The sequence below is a fragment of the Carassius gibelio genome, chromosome A7, assembly GCF_023724105.1.
Source record: "Carassius gibelio isolate Cgi1373 ecotype wild population from Czech Republic chromosome A7, carGib1.2-hapl.c, whole genome shotgun sequence".
NCBI lineage: Eukaryota > Metazoa > Chordata > Actinopteri > Cypriniformes > Cyprinidae > Carassius > Carassius gibelio.
The window spans coordinates 33954151-33972153 of NC_068377.1; the positions used below are offsets into that span (position 1 = coordinate 33954151).

Below are 18003 nucleotides of genomic sequence, written 5' to 3' on the forward strand. Positions count from 1 at the left end.
AATATGATGCATCAACGCATACGATCAACATGTACATCAGTCACATTATAAAAAAAATTAATTTTACATGTTATTGTTGCATTACTAGATGAGTGTTGTAATGCATTCAATAAATGCCATTTTATAATTAGTTATTATGAAACAGATATGATGCATTACAATTATGAATACTTTTATAAAACATATAGTGTTTTCAAGTTATATTTAAATAAATTATAAAAAATGTGTTGATAAACTGTCAATAAAACAGAATAAAGCAAGATGATATTTAGTATACTTTGCCATAAGGGCAACAATAAATCTCAAATATACAAAAAATGTTAAAATATTTATTATACATATTGTAATGAATAATATCTTTTTTTTTATATAATAACTGTAATTATCAAACCACATTTATTGTTGCCCTTATGGCAAGACGTTATACTGAAAATTATCTTGCTTCAAGCTCTTTTTTTATTGACAGCCAATAAATTGAATATTTTAATAAACACTAAATAATAAACTTTTAATAAACTTAAAAAACTGTACATACTTAAAAGTATACAAACTGTCAATAAAACAGCAAGACTGTATTCAGTATGGCACCTTGCCATAAAGGCAACAAAACGTAGTGATCAGAGTCACTTGAGCCACTGACAGACATCCAATATCAAGTGCTACAATCATCATTGACTCTCAGAGACTTGAGCAGCAGGGATCTAGTGGATTGATGCAGGATCAGTTTAAGTCTGGAGCACCTTCCCGTCCCCCAAAACCTCATTTGTATTCACTTGCTCTTCCATTAAGTGGTCCACTGGGTTTGTCCCGTCCTCCAAGTGAACAATTACATGTGCACCTGCAGTAAGAGTCTGGGATGGGTTAACTTAAAGGGGTCATGAAATGAGAAACCAAATTTGCCTTGATCTTTTGGAATATAAGAGGTCTTTGTACCATTAAAACGTCCTGCAAGTTTCATAGCTTAAGACGTCCTCCCCATTATAAACGAGCCATTTATTTAATCAAGCTCTAAATACAGCTCGTTCTGGATCCATGGTAAGAAGTGACGTCACGGTGCGAAGTGACGTTCCAACCATTTGCATATGACCGCCTCCAGCACCAGACAACTACGCTCATTTCGGATCGTTGTCGAGCCGCGCGCCTCACAAGTGTTCAGTCGACGGACAGCGAGTGGGTCTGTGTACAGGAAAATTACAATGCCATGCAGATGTGCTGTTCCTGGCTGTGGACAAACAACATCTTTGAATACGCTGCCGAAAGATCCTGACGTCAGGGAAAATGTAGAATTGTCATTTAAGGGTATTAACAATATTACTTTTAATCACTGGCTAATATAAACACATTTGTATAAGAGAATCTTGAAAATATGTCGCCTTTCTAGTAGGATTAAAAATGTTGCCTCATCAATGCTGCATCTTCAAATATGGCCTGTGCATGCATTTTTGTCCTTGGTACACCCCATCATTTCATTGAAATTAGGTAAATAATGTTAAACTGTTAGCATATTAAGCTATAGAATAATTATGCAACAATAATCCGTTTTCAAGTGTCTCGGGTTACAATTTTTTTATTAATTCAAAATAGTTTCACTTTCCATGTGGACACGGGCTGATCCAGTGTTCGTTGTTGTGGTGATGGTTCATTTTCCTCTGATTCCTCATCTGATTCCGGCTCAAACATATAAGGTTTTATCATCGCAAGAGCCATCGCTTCGAATGCATCACCCGCTACTAAACAGTTACGCTCAATCCGCAAATGTTCTGTCAAATGTCGTTAGCCAATCATAACAGTGGGCGTTAACACTGAACTCTTAAAGGGGAAACAACCCAAAACAGACTGTTTGAATCAAAGGATGAGAAACAGGGTGGGAAAATGTCATAATTCACTACATTTTAAAAGTTTTTTTTTTTTTTTACTATAGTAATACTATAATTGCACCTTGGGGACCATAATAATAAAATAAAAAAACCCATGTCATGACCCCTTTAACCTTCAGCTTCTCACCCAACCGATAAAGCCCGGCTCCCTCAGCTGCCTATTTACCACAATCCGTTTGTGGAAAGACTCTGAATTAGAAAGGCACTATCCCAAGACTCATTGCCATTTATTTATTCCTCACCCTGACTGAACCTGTATCAGCCCCTGAAGGCTGAAATTAGGAGAGCACAGAGGCAGGTGCGTTTGCGACATCAAAAATCTATGCTTAAAATAATGCTGTTCGTTCCTAATGAAGCAACCATGATTTCTCAGTTAAAAGGAAGGAATTCCTCCAGGTCATGCAGACCATCAATTTAAAAGGCAATACAATCTAGTTCTGAAAGCATGGTGTTATAAAAATAAACATACATAAACATGCAACAATTTGGAATGTAGGCCAGCACATAGAGGTTAAATTGACTACTTTGGTGATTTTTTATTACCTTTCTGAACATGGGCAGTATACCATACATACTGTACATTTTCAATGGAGGGACAGAAAGTTCTCGGACTAAATCTAAAATATCTTAAACAGAGTTCTGAAGAGGAACGGAGGTCTTACGGGTTTGGAACGACATGGGGGTGAGTTATTAATGACATAATTTTCATTTTTGGATGAACTAACCCTTTAAGACTGGTTTTGTGTTCCATAGTCACAAATATGGCTGATCAGTTGTTGTGAAGCACTTGGTTTGTGTCGGTGTCCACCTTCACTGAGATGGTTTGATGAGATAATAGTTCAATTATGAGCAGTAATAATAGATGGACTGAATCCGAATCTTTGTGAAGGTGTGCACGTTCAGAGCTCCATTAAACCTGGTCTGCATTAATTTACAATGCCCTTTTTCTGAGCTCATGCCTTTGTCTTCTCACTCTCAAGCCTGATAAATTCAGCTTGTCATTAAATGTTACCTTGAAACAATCCAATCGAAGTAATTGTGTCCAGAACAATGAAGGTGTACGCAGGAGACATCAGCATGGATATATCTTCTCTAAACGTCCCTAACAGTTCAATGTGAACAGGACACAAAACGGTCACTGCTGAATACAATATCATTGTCACTAATCTGACGAAATGAGACAAATGAACGGATATTGCAGGAGTATGATAAAAACAACTGCTCTTCTCAACTGTATCTTTAAGACGGGTTATTTAAAACGGAAGGTCACTATTTTCATTCATACAAACAGTCTATAATTGCAGTTTGGCTCCTGCTATACAGTACATTCATATGTGGCATTTTCTTGATTGTATTATATAGTCTAGATGTGTTTTTAAATATCTTATAGAGACATTATGTGACAAAGGCATCCAATAACAGTAAAATAAAATAAAAAAATGTTTTAGAATTTAAAATATCTGTTGTCTATTTGAAAATATTTGAAAATGTAATTTATTCCTGTGATGCGAAACTGTATTTTCAGCATCATTACTCCAGTCTTCAGTGTCATATGATCCTTCAGAAATGCTGATTTGGTGCTCAATAATGTTTATTATAATAATCATTGTTGAAAATAGTGAGCATAAGATTGAGGGCATAAGAGACTTAATAATAATAATAATAATAATAATAAAAGGTTTATTCTGAATTCTTTTTTATTGATCACTGATGACTTTTTGTTTAATTCAAAGGAAATAATATGATAAATGTGGTAAACGCAGCACTTGCTCAAAATCATCTATATTTGTGATGCACAGTCCAGATCTTGTATTTATAGCCTTTGCACTCACAGATTATTAAGGACATTTTGTTTAAACTCAAAGGACATAATCTGACAATTTGATCAATGTGACAAATGCAGCACTGCTCCAAATCATCCATATTTGCAATGCACAGTCAGGATCTTGTATTTATAGTCGTTGTACTCACAGGAGCTCATTGTAGATCCCAGTGCACTCACTTCCCCTAGGAATACTGCTATCTGAATAATGATCTTCAGTCTATTGCATGTGATCCAGCCGCTGTATTTCCCATGATTTATGCCAGAAATCCCAGCTGCAAATATTTCGTGATTAATAATTAAAGAAATTAAAGGGCCATCTCACAGAAATCAATTTCCCTTGCTCTTCTGAAATAAATGTGTTATGTTAACATAATCCTGTTTCGTGATCTATATGGAAAAATGCACAAAAAAAAGAAGAAATGTCTTTAACAATTTAGGCAGTTTAGACTGTTCTCCTAATACAGATCAGGCAAACGTAAAAACAAGGTGCTAGAGATTATTCTCGTATCTAGTTAAAGCAAAACTATAGTTGATGTAAGTTAGTTGGAGCTGAATAACAACGGAGAAGCTGTGTAGTTCAGGAAAATTCACCTTGGGTTGAAAAGGAAAGTAAATGCAGCACAACTCAATTGTAATTGCAGAATAGCTTGTGTGAGTCAGTCATCTTATGGATTCCTGAAAAGTCAGCATGTCATGGCTCAAGGGACTCGCTTACTTGAAACCGTGCAACAGCTTCCTTTCAAATACATCTACTGCAGCAGTCTACAGATAAAACGGCAATCAAATAATATTTTTATTTGTCAGAACTCCTGTAGAAATTATACTCTTACAAGGATATTTCTCATTTAGCATTTTTCATATTTAGCATAAAAAATGTATCTTGCATTGTGACCTTAATGACAATTAAAGCAATTTTTCCACAAATGACCATAATGCATCCAGATTTTACTTTTAAGTTTCCTTTATGCCCGTTATTAGATTCTCCTTCATGTATTACAGTAAAGGAATACAATAATGCATTTTTTTTATGAATTGCAGTTAAATTTTTGCAGTATAGAGTATTACTTTGTGTACATAAAATCTAAATAAAAAAAAGGAAATAATAAACGTTATTTTAAATATTACAAAAACAAGATTGACAATGTTATATGTGGTTTCTGCAGGTTTTATGAAGGTAAATTTAAGTCTTTTTCAAAAAACCTTTTAAGACCAAGTAAAAAATGTTTAAGGAATAATTTGAAGGGAACACAATATTTCAATATGTACTCTATAAAAAACAAGAACTAATACCCAGTCACTCCATCCCACACTCCTTACTATAAAAAAATCATGAGCTGAACCTTGGACCATTTTTATAAGGTGTATCTTTATATAAATGATTCAGCTTACTACAGCTAGCACATAAAGGGCTTTCTAGTAGCCCAGAGCCTGAGAAGTAAAAATATACCCTCTCTTCAGCAGCTAACTGCCATTTAAATATCACACACTCATCAGACGTAGGCACACCACGATGGTTATGTATCTACAGCCATAAAGATTTTATGCCATCCATTATGCATAAAGAGTTAATTTATTCATGAGGGCAAAATGTGATTGTCCTCTGCCTTTTGATTCCTTTTCATAGCTGTCAGTGCACCCTTTGAATAGACCACTGTTTTGTGCCTGGAATATAAATAGACTGTGTGTGTTGATGTGTGCAAGTCTGTGTCTCCATATATACCATACTATGTTCTATAAAAAAAAAATAAAAAAAAATCAGAGCCCCTTTAAGCCATTAAAACTGGCTAATGAGAACACTTACTGTATGTAAAGTCACAAGTAAATTTGTTCCAATTAATTACATAAAAGGTCTAAACTAAGACGCTATTGCTCCAGTAAAGTCATTTGAAAGTCTTCAGTCACAAAGAAACCCAAAAATAGCAAATAAATATATAAATGATCACATAAATCTTGGCATGATCTCTGCATTTACATTTCTGCCCATTTATACTAAACAATGGTGTTGGCATTTGTTCCCATGCACTCTGCAGTAAGTGCAAGCTACGGGTATCCAAAAGTCTTCTATTTTTAACACCGTTGTGCTTATTAACACTATATCTTCAAATCGGCCCATATCCTGCACTCTATGATGAGGATATACTATATTATAATTAATGTAGTTTTATTAAAGTTGTTGTCACTCAAGAATTTAGTTTGACCATGTATTCCATACTGTACAAAATTAAAATGAATACAAATATCAGGAAAAAAGCAAGCTACATAAGCAACTCAAATTCATGTGTGTACAGAACAGATTTCACTTTTGAAATGGCCATGATTGATACTATGGTAACCATAGCAAAACTTTGGCTTCCTCAGTGGTTGGTATCTGCCATTTTTGGAAATATTACAGTGACCAAAGACTAATTATGTTCGGCGATATTAATTAACCCATCGTCGGCAGAGCCGTCATGTTGTGTTTACGTTTGGAAGGTTGCTTGGCAGAGCACGCTCTTGAAGGGTTGCCATGTCCATTTATTATAAGCAACACTTTTTAAGCATCTGCGGGTTTGTTGTTTGGGCTCAGTTCAATGCAGGTGCAGTTCGCAATATTTTGGTATGTGGAAAATTTCCAAGATATCGCATTTGGATTTAAGCTTATTACAGTTCAGCCTTGTTCTTATTTGCTGTTTTTACAGCAAGTTCTGGCAATACTAATGAGTCAAATTGCACCTGGTTCACTGTAATTTATTGCATCACGCATGTAGAGAAGAGACACCACTCTTATACGCATTTAAATATGTCATTAACAACTCGTTTTCCAGTTCAGTTCAGGACACACAGAATTTCTTTAAATGTGTTTGTCATGACTTGCATCTTTCGGAAGTCAGTTGCAACTCCAACCACACTGAAATGGATCACAACATCAAACAGTGAGACGTTTACTCACAAGTGGTTGGTTTGTTGCAGCTGTGTCCATGTCGAAAGTACTGCGGGTTCTCGATGACAGGAATGCGACTCATGCCGATTACGACGGCGTCCGGTCCCGCCTCGAGAGAGCAGGGTGTGACGATACCATGGTTGACGTGATGAAGAGGGCTTGCAGAGTCTTCCTCCCCACTGATGACTGCCACTGGGCCTGTAGAATAATCACAACGCAATGATAAACCATCAACCAACGTGAATGTTATTTAGAAGCATTAAAAAAAAAATGGTCTATCACAACATGGCTTTGATCCAAATCGAATGCTGATTACTGTCTTTGTAAAGAGCCAAAGGAGACATTAAACTTTAAACAGCAGCTAAACAGGAGGACTTAACAACCATCGGCTCATTTCACAACATAAAACCTTCACAAGACTACAAAGACGTCACAAACTCTTTCATCAAGTTTACTTATTTATTTATTGTGAAATTGACAGTGGTTTAAAATCATCCAGATTTGCCACCTGAGGGAGAGCCATTGAGCTGAACTGGAGAATTAGAAAGATAGGGTGGTGTTACGGCTGGTAAACATATAATTTTCAACAAGCCCAGCTCAAAGCAGTCGTTTGTTCACAAGCACACTCAGGGGACCAGTTTAAACACGGCCAGCCAAGCAAATCATCAACACAGAGGGACTGAAGTACTGAATGTTGTTTCTTTGTCTCCTCATATGTCTAAAAACTGTTTGTAATAGTTCAGACCTGGACAGATATCTGTAAACCCACCTAATGAGTATCATTTCAGTGAATTAATTCCAAGCCGAGCTCTTGTCAGTTAACGTTTGATGTGAAATTCAGTTATCCTACTGTAAAAATGAATTCCTTTTTTTCTGAATACCCAGATTTTCTAATGAAAATCTCTAGCTCTGTTCCAAAACCTAGTGAGCTGCCTTGCTGTCTAATGAGTGCTGCAGTAATGAGTGCTAACATTTCTGTTCTATTTTTTTTTCACTTTCAAAAACGTTTCAAAAAAGTTTTTTTGTATGCAAATTTAACAGTATTTTGTTGTATAATTACATTAAATGCAAGGTTAGATCTATTACAGTTACATAGGTTTTCATCATCAAATTATGATAATTATGTATTTATTTATTTATTTAATAATCCAAAAACAAATAGAAAAATTATTGTTGGTGTGTTGAAGGAATTCAGTATGAAGCTTATAGTTTGTCATCCTGGCAGCCCATCTACACACACACACACACACACACACACACACAAGAAACACTAGGTAAAATATTAATATAAATATTAATATATTATATTTATATTCCACATTTATGTCCACAAGCCATCTTGGACTATTTTAAATTAGCTAGTCAAGATCCATTTTGGTTTTGCCTTTTTAGTGAAGGATACACATCATGCAAATTTGTCAAATGAAGAAATCTTAAAAGTCTTTGTGCCCATGACGCTTTCAAATGCTGTCTAGGTAGGCAGCTCACTAGGTGAGTTTGTCATATCCTGTGAATTTTTAAAGCTAACATCAGAAATAATAGTTTTCCATCGAATCAATAAATCTCACCAACTCTTGTGTCAGTAGTGGTTGAAAAGCACTGCAATTTTCTTCTTTTTTTTTCTCTCTCTTCTCACCCTGACTTTCTCAGGGTTATGGAACATTGCCCAGACTTGCTATAGGTGTAACCCCTCCAAATACAACCCTGGGTGCAGGGGGTGTGTAGTCTTGCCATAACAGCAGAGCCGCAGACAAGACGCAAACACTAGACTGAAAGTGAAGTGCACAAGTGACATGGCTTGTTTATTTGTATTGTGTGTTGAATTTTTTCAGGCTTTGAATAAGGCATAAGGTTTTAGCTCAAGTCCCTATGTTTGCATGTTAAACTGCCTGCTTGTCCACAACAGTTTCTTATGAGTATTCTGGATAAAAGCATCTATAAAATGTCTTAACCATAAATGTACATGAATGTCAGATTGAAGAAGCTATGCAATCGTCTGCAATTCTCTGAACTGCTGAAGCCTCTGCTCATGTGGTGAAAGAACACATACCCCAAAAGTAAACACACCCCATGTATATAACCACATGTCTTTTGGTTGGTCTTTTGAGTTTGACATTTAGGGTCCTAGTGAGAAATGATGCTTGTTGGCACAAAGTAAATCTGAGAGTTCAATATTAAACATTTGAGTGTAAGTCTTGGTGTTCCCAGTCAAATCTCACTCTGAGGGATACAGACGAACGTTTTTGAAGAGCCTTCACGAAGTAGGCTATAGGAAATTGATGACTCCTCCATTGGGCTGATCATTTATTTTGTTTATGATTATATAAAAAGCTTTGGGAGAAAAGCTGGATAATATTTTATTCTACAGCAATGCTAAACCTACCATACGCATTATACAAGTATAGTTCGTTTTTAGCCACTGATGTTAATGGGCTGTATCTCACAAAAAGCCATGGTCATTTTACCCTGAAAAATAAATAGGTAAATGTATTTAAATGTTTATTTCTTGCATTAAGAGAGTTATGCAGATTTTAAGAGCATTTAAGATTTTTATGGCATTTTTTTTGTAACAATTTATAACATTTAAATAAATCTAGATCTAAACTCAATACAATAATTACAATTATTCTAAGTGGTAATTCTGATTAGATTCTTATTACTACTCAGCATAAAATTTGCATAAATTAAAGAAGGTAAAGCAAATACTTCCATGGATACTACATACTGTACAATATTGAGGTATAAATAATAAATCATTTAATATAGAGTAATGATTGGATATTAATGGGAATATTCGATTTAATATTATAGTAATGGAAAAAAGGAAACTATTTCATCTAGCAAATTATACTTCATCCCTTGCTTTGGTTTTGGTGTTAAATATGACTTGGACGTGTTTTTGCAACAGGTAGATACTTAGGCTATGTGCATCATAATTAGTAACTTGTTATGCAAAAAAAATAAAAAGTAATGTAAAATGTAAAAATTTAGTTTGTCATTGTACAACCACATCAGTTCGCAAGCAATATGTCAATATGTTACAAGGGTAAATAAAAACAATCATTAACTCAATGGTCGAGAACATTATGCAACTGTATTGAGCAGACTCAAAACAGAAACGTAGTGGACACGTTACTAACTTAAGAAAAAAACTACTTGTGTAATTCATAATGTTACACAGGCTTTATGAACACTAGAAAAGCTAAGCAAGCACTCTAAAAGCATTGGAGCAGATTTATTCCTACTCTACACTAGCACACATTCTCCTGAACAGAACTGCAATGAAACAATAAAGAGCTGCTGTCTTCACTCAGACTCCAACCATTTAAACCGAGGGAGAGGTGTGATCAAAATTGATACGGTTGCATCATCCTGGGCAGTCAGTGGTGGGCCACGATTGGGCAGGGGCCATTAAATATTTACCTTTTATTACAGTCGCAGGGAGCGCAAGGAAACATGTGATCATTCAGATTCTGACAGTAAGACTGCTATTGATCAGGCTACTGCATGGCCCCATGACTTCACTGATCCAACAGTGCAAGGAAAACTCAACAAGCCGCATTCATATCCCACAGCAAATGCAGAGAAAATAGATTTGGACTCTTTAGTGCTAGCACAACAATTCATATTGAACTCAAATGAGAGTATGCTATATAGGCTGCAGGTAGAATAAGTGTTTGAGGTTGTATGGATATCTATCTATGTATGCTATGGAACTGACCCACAACTGACTTGTTTTCTTATAATTCTGAGAAAGAAAAAAAGTTATGACATACAAACTCAAAATTTTGAGATATAAACTCCCAACTCTGGGTTTAATTATTTTTTTTTCTTATCTAACAATTATAAGTTTTTATCTCGCATTCAGTTTTTTTTTCTCTCTCTCTCAGAGTCGTGACTTTTTATCTTGCAATTCTGATTTATTTTTCTCCAAGTTGAGTTTGTTTTGCAATTTCTCTGAATTCACAAAAAATATGAATTGTGATATCAACTCAAAAGTCCAACTCAAAAGTCTGAACTGTGATAAGAAAGTCGCAATTACCTTTTATTTTATTTTTTCTTATTATTTTATTTATTTATTAATTTAGTGACATGATATTGCCTGTTGCAAAAGTGCGCACAGTACTCTTGCACTGTCCTACAAATACAAAACACTGAAACCAAGGCAACACATTTTAAGTCCTTTTTAGACCATTTTGATGAAGAAAAAAAAAACAATCTAAAATAGCTGTTCATATTTCTGAAATGTAGCTTCTATAACACTTGCTAAATTAAATATGGTCATGTGACAACAATGTAGCATACTACTTTTTGAAACATACAACATATGTGCAACATGCATTCTGTATCACATACTATTCTTACTAAATGGAAAGTATTATATACTGTATACTGTGCAGTACACTTGAACTGCATTCCAAACATAACCATAGCTTTTGTTAAAGATTAAGTCTGATCAATAATCAATCTCGGTTTTATGGGTTGCATTAACTTGAGTGCGTGGTTTATTGTTGGTTATTATGGTAATCAATGTAAACTTCTATGAAAAACCGTCTGATGACAGAACTTGGCAATTCCACTAGCAATAAAATAGCCTCTTTTATGTTAACCAATCTCATACAGGTTATTCAATTAGTAAAGAACACAAGAACCAGTCAATAATGAAGCCTATCACTGATTACAACAAAGGGTTAAAGCAAATATATTATCCAAAATGAACATTTTGACATCCCTGTCAATAGTGTGAAATATGTTTTGTAAATATATAAATTAAGCATGTAAATAAATATACAAACTATATGTATTTTGCTTTTGTATTTTATTATGTTTCATAAAGCTCCCTCTGTGATAAATGTTAGGAAATGTGCACATGTAGATAGTTTGTATGTCTTCATGTGAATACAAATGAATTTATAGACAAATGCAGGGTCCCAAGTTTGGTTCTAAGAGGCCTGAAGGAAAGGAAATCACAACAATAACCAAAGACAATTACAATCTCCTGAAGCTCGCCCGACCAAAGCACCAGACAGGGTTCAATCACAACTCAAAGAGTCTAGGAAATACATCTGCAAATACCGTGGCAAACAGAAAGCTGAAATACACACCCGCTAATCTTAAATGTGCAGTACAGATAATCACAGAGGTGAGCCGCTGTCACCCAAAATCTGGGTTTGCATAATGGGCTCAATCAGACACAGTGCTAGAGGCAAGAATGTAATTATTGTCTGATTCTCCTCATGTCGTGCCACAGACAGTTACATAACATGTATCATATCAGCATTTCTTTTTAGCTCTCCAGTTAATTCTAGATAGAATTCTATGGGTAGTCCAAGAGGTTCATTAAACACAAACAAATCACACACAGGGGCCCTTGGACTATATTTTGCGGCTCTTAAATCATAATTTAGCTGTGTTAATCCCATCACAAGACAGGAACAAACAAGCTCAAAATGAGAACAAAACAAAAGAAAGTGCAAAACGCTTCATTTAATAATTCAAAAACACGTGATAGAAATAAAAGCATTTTTGTTTTGATGTTGTCTGTGACCCTGTTACAGTGTCTAGAACGCAGGGATTCCCCTGTCAACACTGCTTTTGCTCATCAAAGGCAGATATGAGAAGTATTTCATTTAGATTCATCTAGCTATTTATAGTTATTAACAGAGTTGCAGTTTTGACTAGTACTTGCAGACATTGGAGAATTGTCTGCAGAATTACTGGAGAAACAAATATATTAAAACATTTAATACATTTAATAAAACAACTAAATAATGAACTAAATTTTAAAAAAGCATTCAGTTCTATTTACCATCATGAAGAAAGTACTCTCATAATTTGAATAAAATTGTACATCCCGCCTCTTGTGTTCATGCATATTTGTTTTTGCAAATCAGTTTGAATAAATTAAATGAATGCATTAACGGAAAGTCTTATTAAACTGTAAGCAATACACACACTTACATATTGATACTTTGCCACGTCAAAATCAAACCTCAAATGGCCTGAAAGCATGATCTGTGGGGGTTTTTTAGTGAGCAAGCTTGTTGAAATCAAAGGTATACATCTCCACATCAGTGACCAGCAGACATGAACTGGCCATCGGGTCAAGTAGTGTGCCGATCGCCGAAGCCATTACAGCGCATGCGAAACTGCAAAAAGCAAATACTCTAAAAGTGTGAAGTGTTGCTACTCGATGAAAAAGCAGAGCGGGATCAGTTACCCGCACAGTTGATGGCAAAGGTGCACTGCGCTTCCGTCACAATGTAAAATGATAAACAGCGTAATGCTTGGTCCATTCAGATAATTGAACAGAACAGCTTCTTTCTCTATAAGGGTCTAATTAATTTTAATTCAAGTAAAATTTTAATTCAATAAGAGCCTGATTACAGATAAATATCGGCGTTAACATACAAATGGTAAAGTCCTTAAAGGGATAGTTCACCCAAAAATTAAAACAGTCATCATTTACTCTCCATCGTGTCATTCCAAACCAGTATGAATTTCTCTATTCTGTGGAACATAAAATTTGAGAAATTCAATTTTTTTCTTCTTCTGTGAAGTAGAAATCAAGGGTAACCAAATTGTTTTTTGATAACATTATACAAAATATTTTCTTTTATGTTCCACAGAAGAAACTAAGTCGTAAAGGTTTGGAATGACATGAGGGTTAGGAAATTATGACAGAATAACAGTCAATTGTCTGCATTCAAGCTCAAAATCTGTGCTTTACTGTCAAGTCCAAGTGACAAAAATGCATTATTAAGTTTGTTGCATTTGCTGTTAATTCAGTAATATCATTATTTGTTTCTGTCCTGTTTTATTTAGTCATTTATTTAGCCCAGCACAACATTCACACAAGTCGTGGGCTGGATAAGCTGGGCTGGATCCAGATCTGGCCCTTGGTAATCATTGTTTACCGAGCTCTGATGACTGATGATCCAGAAATAAGTTCATTATCAAAAAGAACAGCTGAACACCACTTAATAAATAAAATATAGAATTAATAATAAAATATAAAAATATACAGTGTCAAAATATTGTTACAAAATATTTTGTTAAATAATGCCTTGATTTATTATAAATGTAAAATGCTAAACTGATGAGACTTGGTTTTAATAAATAGAATAACCTATTACTGTTAATGTAAAAATACTAAATCAATTTTTTTTTCTGACAGTGTTAAGTAATTATTTTTATTTAACCAAGAGAATGTGACTAGAACATGAATTTCCATTTAATTAAAAATTCATTGATTAATTCAGTTTTGTAGATAAATGCCCTTGAAAATATTAGTCAAGGTTTCTTCCATAGCCAGGTTTACGAATTAATTGCTACATCAAACTGTTCGCTTTCAAAGCATCAAGAAAAAATGCATAAATTTTTCACGATATGACCTCTTTAAGGATACCACTTTAATGTAAAGTGGCACTTCTATTCTAAACAGCACTAATGACAAACTTCAGTGTTTTGCTTTAGTCAACGGGAGAGCTTCCGATGCATTTAAATCATTTCTACAGTTTTCAAACATTCACACTGTGTTTTCTTAATTCCTGCTCTTTCAGATGTCATATAAATACTCGATGAGGGGGCTTTGCAGCACCGAATGCTGCCTGAGGCTTATCACTGTTTGAGAGAAAGCAAACAGCTTTTGTTAGGATTTCAATAAATTCTGTCCATAACCCTTTCAGTTTATTTCCTACACGAGGCAGAATATCCTCCAGCAATCAGTGTGCTGCTGAACGATAGCAGCGTTTTTTAAGTTCCAACCCTTTTTTGATTTTCCGATGCTGCCCTTGAAGTCATTTTGTTATGTGTGAATCAAAAGGAATACCCGTATCTCATCTCATGCTTGTCTGTCTGTAATTGTTGTATTAGTCCTCAGAAAGACGCTCTGCTAATGTCTGCGAAAGACATAAGTGGGTAGCTTTTTGTGCACGTTCTGCAAACACTAACCAACGCTGGTATGATTCATCAAGTTCTTGAGGATGCAACATGATTCATGGTTTCTCTCTTAGTGATTTCCAGAAAGCCCATGTCCCAGAGAGGGTAATTAGATTGGCACGCGAAGTGGAGACCAAATTGGACAAGTAATACATAATATATGATTGACGTATATATGATTACCAGTATCTTTTAAGTAAATTTCAAACTCATGTTTGAGAGGATCATGCCATCCATTAAATCTTGCCAATTAACTACTGTACTGTATTTAAATCACCTTATATCACTTCCATTCAGAAGAACTCTTGACATGTCTCTCTTATTACAGCAATTAGACAGATTTACAATAGCTCTTTTCCAAAAGTGAGTGGTCTTGCTTATCTAATTAGGCTGTTAGTGTCGAAGACATAAGCATACTAACAACATGGAACCGCAAAATTGACTGGTTTGAAGTGCTTTACATATGTAGCAACCCTCTTCACGATCATGGCACACAAACAGCAGTTCATAATTCCTTATTTAAAAAACTTGAGTTTGAGAGTATGTTGCTAAGCCAACAATGTGACATGACAAGAACAGCACACTCACATATTGAGTCTTCAGTGTCACATGATCCTTCAAAAATCATTCTAATATTCAGATTTATTATATACTGTATACACTCACCTAAAGGATTATTATGAACACCATACTGATACTGTGTTTGACCCCCCTTCGCCTTCAGAACTGCCTTAATTCTACATGGCATTGATTCAAAAAAGGTGCTGAAAGCATTCTTTAGAAATGTTGGCCTATATTGATAGTATCGCATTTTGCAGTTGATGGAGATGGGATGCACATCCAGGGCATGAAGCTCCCGTTCCACCACATCCCAAAGATGCTCTATTGGGTTGAGATCTGGTGACTGTGGGGGCCATTTTAGTACAGTGAACTCATTGTCATGTTCAAGAAATCAATTTGAAATGATTCGAGCTTTGTGACATGGTGCATTATCCTGCTGGAAGTAGCCATCAGAGGATGGGTACATGGTGCTCATTAAGGGATGGACATGGTCAGAAACAATGCTCAGGTAGGCCGTGGCATTTAAACAATGCCCAATTGGCACTAAGAGGCCTAAAGTGTGCGAAGAAAACATCCCCCACACCATTACACCACCACCACCAGCCTGCACAGTGGTAACAAGGCATGATGGATCCATGTTCTCACTCGGTTTACGCCAAATTCTGACTCTACCATCTGAATGACTCAACAGAAATCAAGACTCATCAGACCAGGCAATGTTTTTCCATGTCTTCAACTTTCCAATTTTGGTGAGCTTGTGCAAATTGTAGCCTCTTTTTCCTATTTGTAGTGGATATGAGTGGTGGGGTCTTCTGCTGTTGTAGCCCATCTGCCTCAATGTTGTGTGTGTTGTGGCTTCACAAATATCTAGCTGCATACCTCGGTTGTAACGAGTGGTTATTTCAGTCAAAGTTGCTCTTCTATCAGCTTGAATCAGTCGGCCCATTCTCCTCTGACCTCTGGCATCAACAAGGCATTTTCGCCCACAGGACTGCCACATACTGGATGTTTTTCCCTTTTCACACCATTCTTTGTAAACCCTAGAAATGGTTGTGCGTGAAAATCCCAGTAACTGAGCAGATTGTGAAATACACAGACCGGCCCGTCTGGCACCAACAACCATGCCACGCTCAAAATTGCTTAAATCACCTTTCTTTCCCATTCTGACATTCAGTTTGGAGTTCAGGAGATTGTCTTGACCACGACCACACACCTAAATGCATTGAAGCAACTGTCATGTGATTGGTTGATAAGAAAATTGAATTATATGTATGTATATATATATAGAGAGAGAGAGAGAGCAAGAGAGAGAGAGTGAGATCATATATATATTGACTAGCATTTCTCAACAATAAGAATATTCCTTCTGTTTAATCAACATATGAGGATGATGAGTGATTCACATTCTCTAACACACAGTGTGTGCTGACATTTTTCAGAAGCAAATTGCGATCTTTAAAAAAAGCAACTTCCTCCCACATCTGGGATTAAAACGATTATAGACTATTTTCGGGGTGTGTGATTCTGAGAGTGCAGTGATTTCCGTGCTGTTTAACAAACACTCGAGCGCTGGAAATAAGACTGATTTGCATTTGCCCACTCATCTACAGTGAACATGACGCGTTCTCTGAGGGATGACGCTGGTATCAGAACATGGCAGACGCTGTTTTTGAGATGTACAGTGAAAGGCTACAAGTGTTCCTCTAGCAGATCAACTGGATGGATCACTGTGTCATTGACTAATGTCTGAGATACGTGACTCTTCGCATGCCTTCAACGGAGATCCTAAATATGCTGAAAATAAAATAAGGAAAACATTCGATGTTCGAGTTACCAAGGATCTCCCAATGCTATACTATCACAATGTGCCATAAATTGTGCATATTATCCTGTCAGGGGGGACAACAATTTAACCCTGGTGACTGAAAAATGACAGATTTAGAGATTTATTTTTATTTAGTGGATACTTTTATCCAAAGCAACCTACATTACAACAATTCCCTTGGAGCAACTGGGGTTAAGTGCTTTACTCATAGGCACAATGGTCATACTTCGTGAATCGGATCATCTAGGGCTCAATCCAGCAACATTCTTGCCTTTAGCCACCACAAAATCATCTACTATGAAAGCAGTACATTTAATGTGGAGTTCCAATATAATTCACTTTCTTTATTTTTTATACAAAACACAAGATGTCCTTGACATATTGGCAGTGACATATTGGTCGGATGGCCTTAAATGAATAGTTCACCAAAAATGATGTATAGAGGACTCATATTTGTGGATTATTATGAAGTTTTTATCAGCTGTTTGAAATCTTATTCTGACGGCACTCATTCACTGAAGAGGATCTGTTGTATCTGATGTAATGATACATTTCTCCAAATCTGTTCTGATGAAGACAAATTCATTACACCTTGGATGTCCTGAGAGTAAATGCATTTTTAGCAACTTTTTTGGTGAACTGTTCTTTTGACAATTCAACAAACTCCTATTCCAAGAAGAGTCACCATGTGCCTTATATTCAATTTAAACCAGCTACTGTATATGCACTATGCAAGTTTTACCAACGTTTACGATTATTGCTTCTCAGGTTGTACAAGATTTATCACAAAGGCAATTAATCTAACATTAGTCAGCATGTAACACTATGCAACCTTCAAATTTAGTCTCAGACGACAAAATCGTCTGAATCAGACGACAAAATCGTGGCAAGAATACAGTGTGCAGCCAGCTTTAAGTTAATGGACATGCTTTGCTCTGTTGAGGTTGCCTAATCTGGGAAATTACTTCTACAATTGCTGCTAATTATCATGCTCAATGATTAAAAATTGGCTGCATTTGTTCCCACTGGAGCAGAAAAGCAGTACTAAGACAGA

At 35.7% G+C, this 18003-nt stretch overlaps 1 protein-coding gene across 2 annotated transcripts in view; it reads right to left on the bottom strand.

Annotated features, from left to right (window-relative positions):
- The window catches only part of LOC128017335 (NT-3 growth factor receptor-like), a 90403-nt gene that overhangs the window by 15708 nt on the left and 56692 nt on the right, over positions 1–18003 (bottom strand). For both annotated transcript variants that reach the window (XM_052602686.1, XM_052602685.1), the window contains one exon: positions 6632–6820. In XM_052602686.1, coding sequence (XP_052458646.1) covers positions 6632–6820 — 189 coding nt within the window. The remainder of the gene's footprint in view (positions 1–6631; positions 6821–18003) is intronic.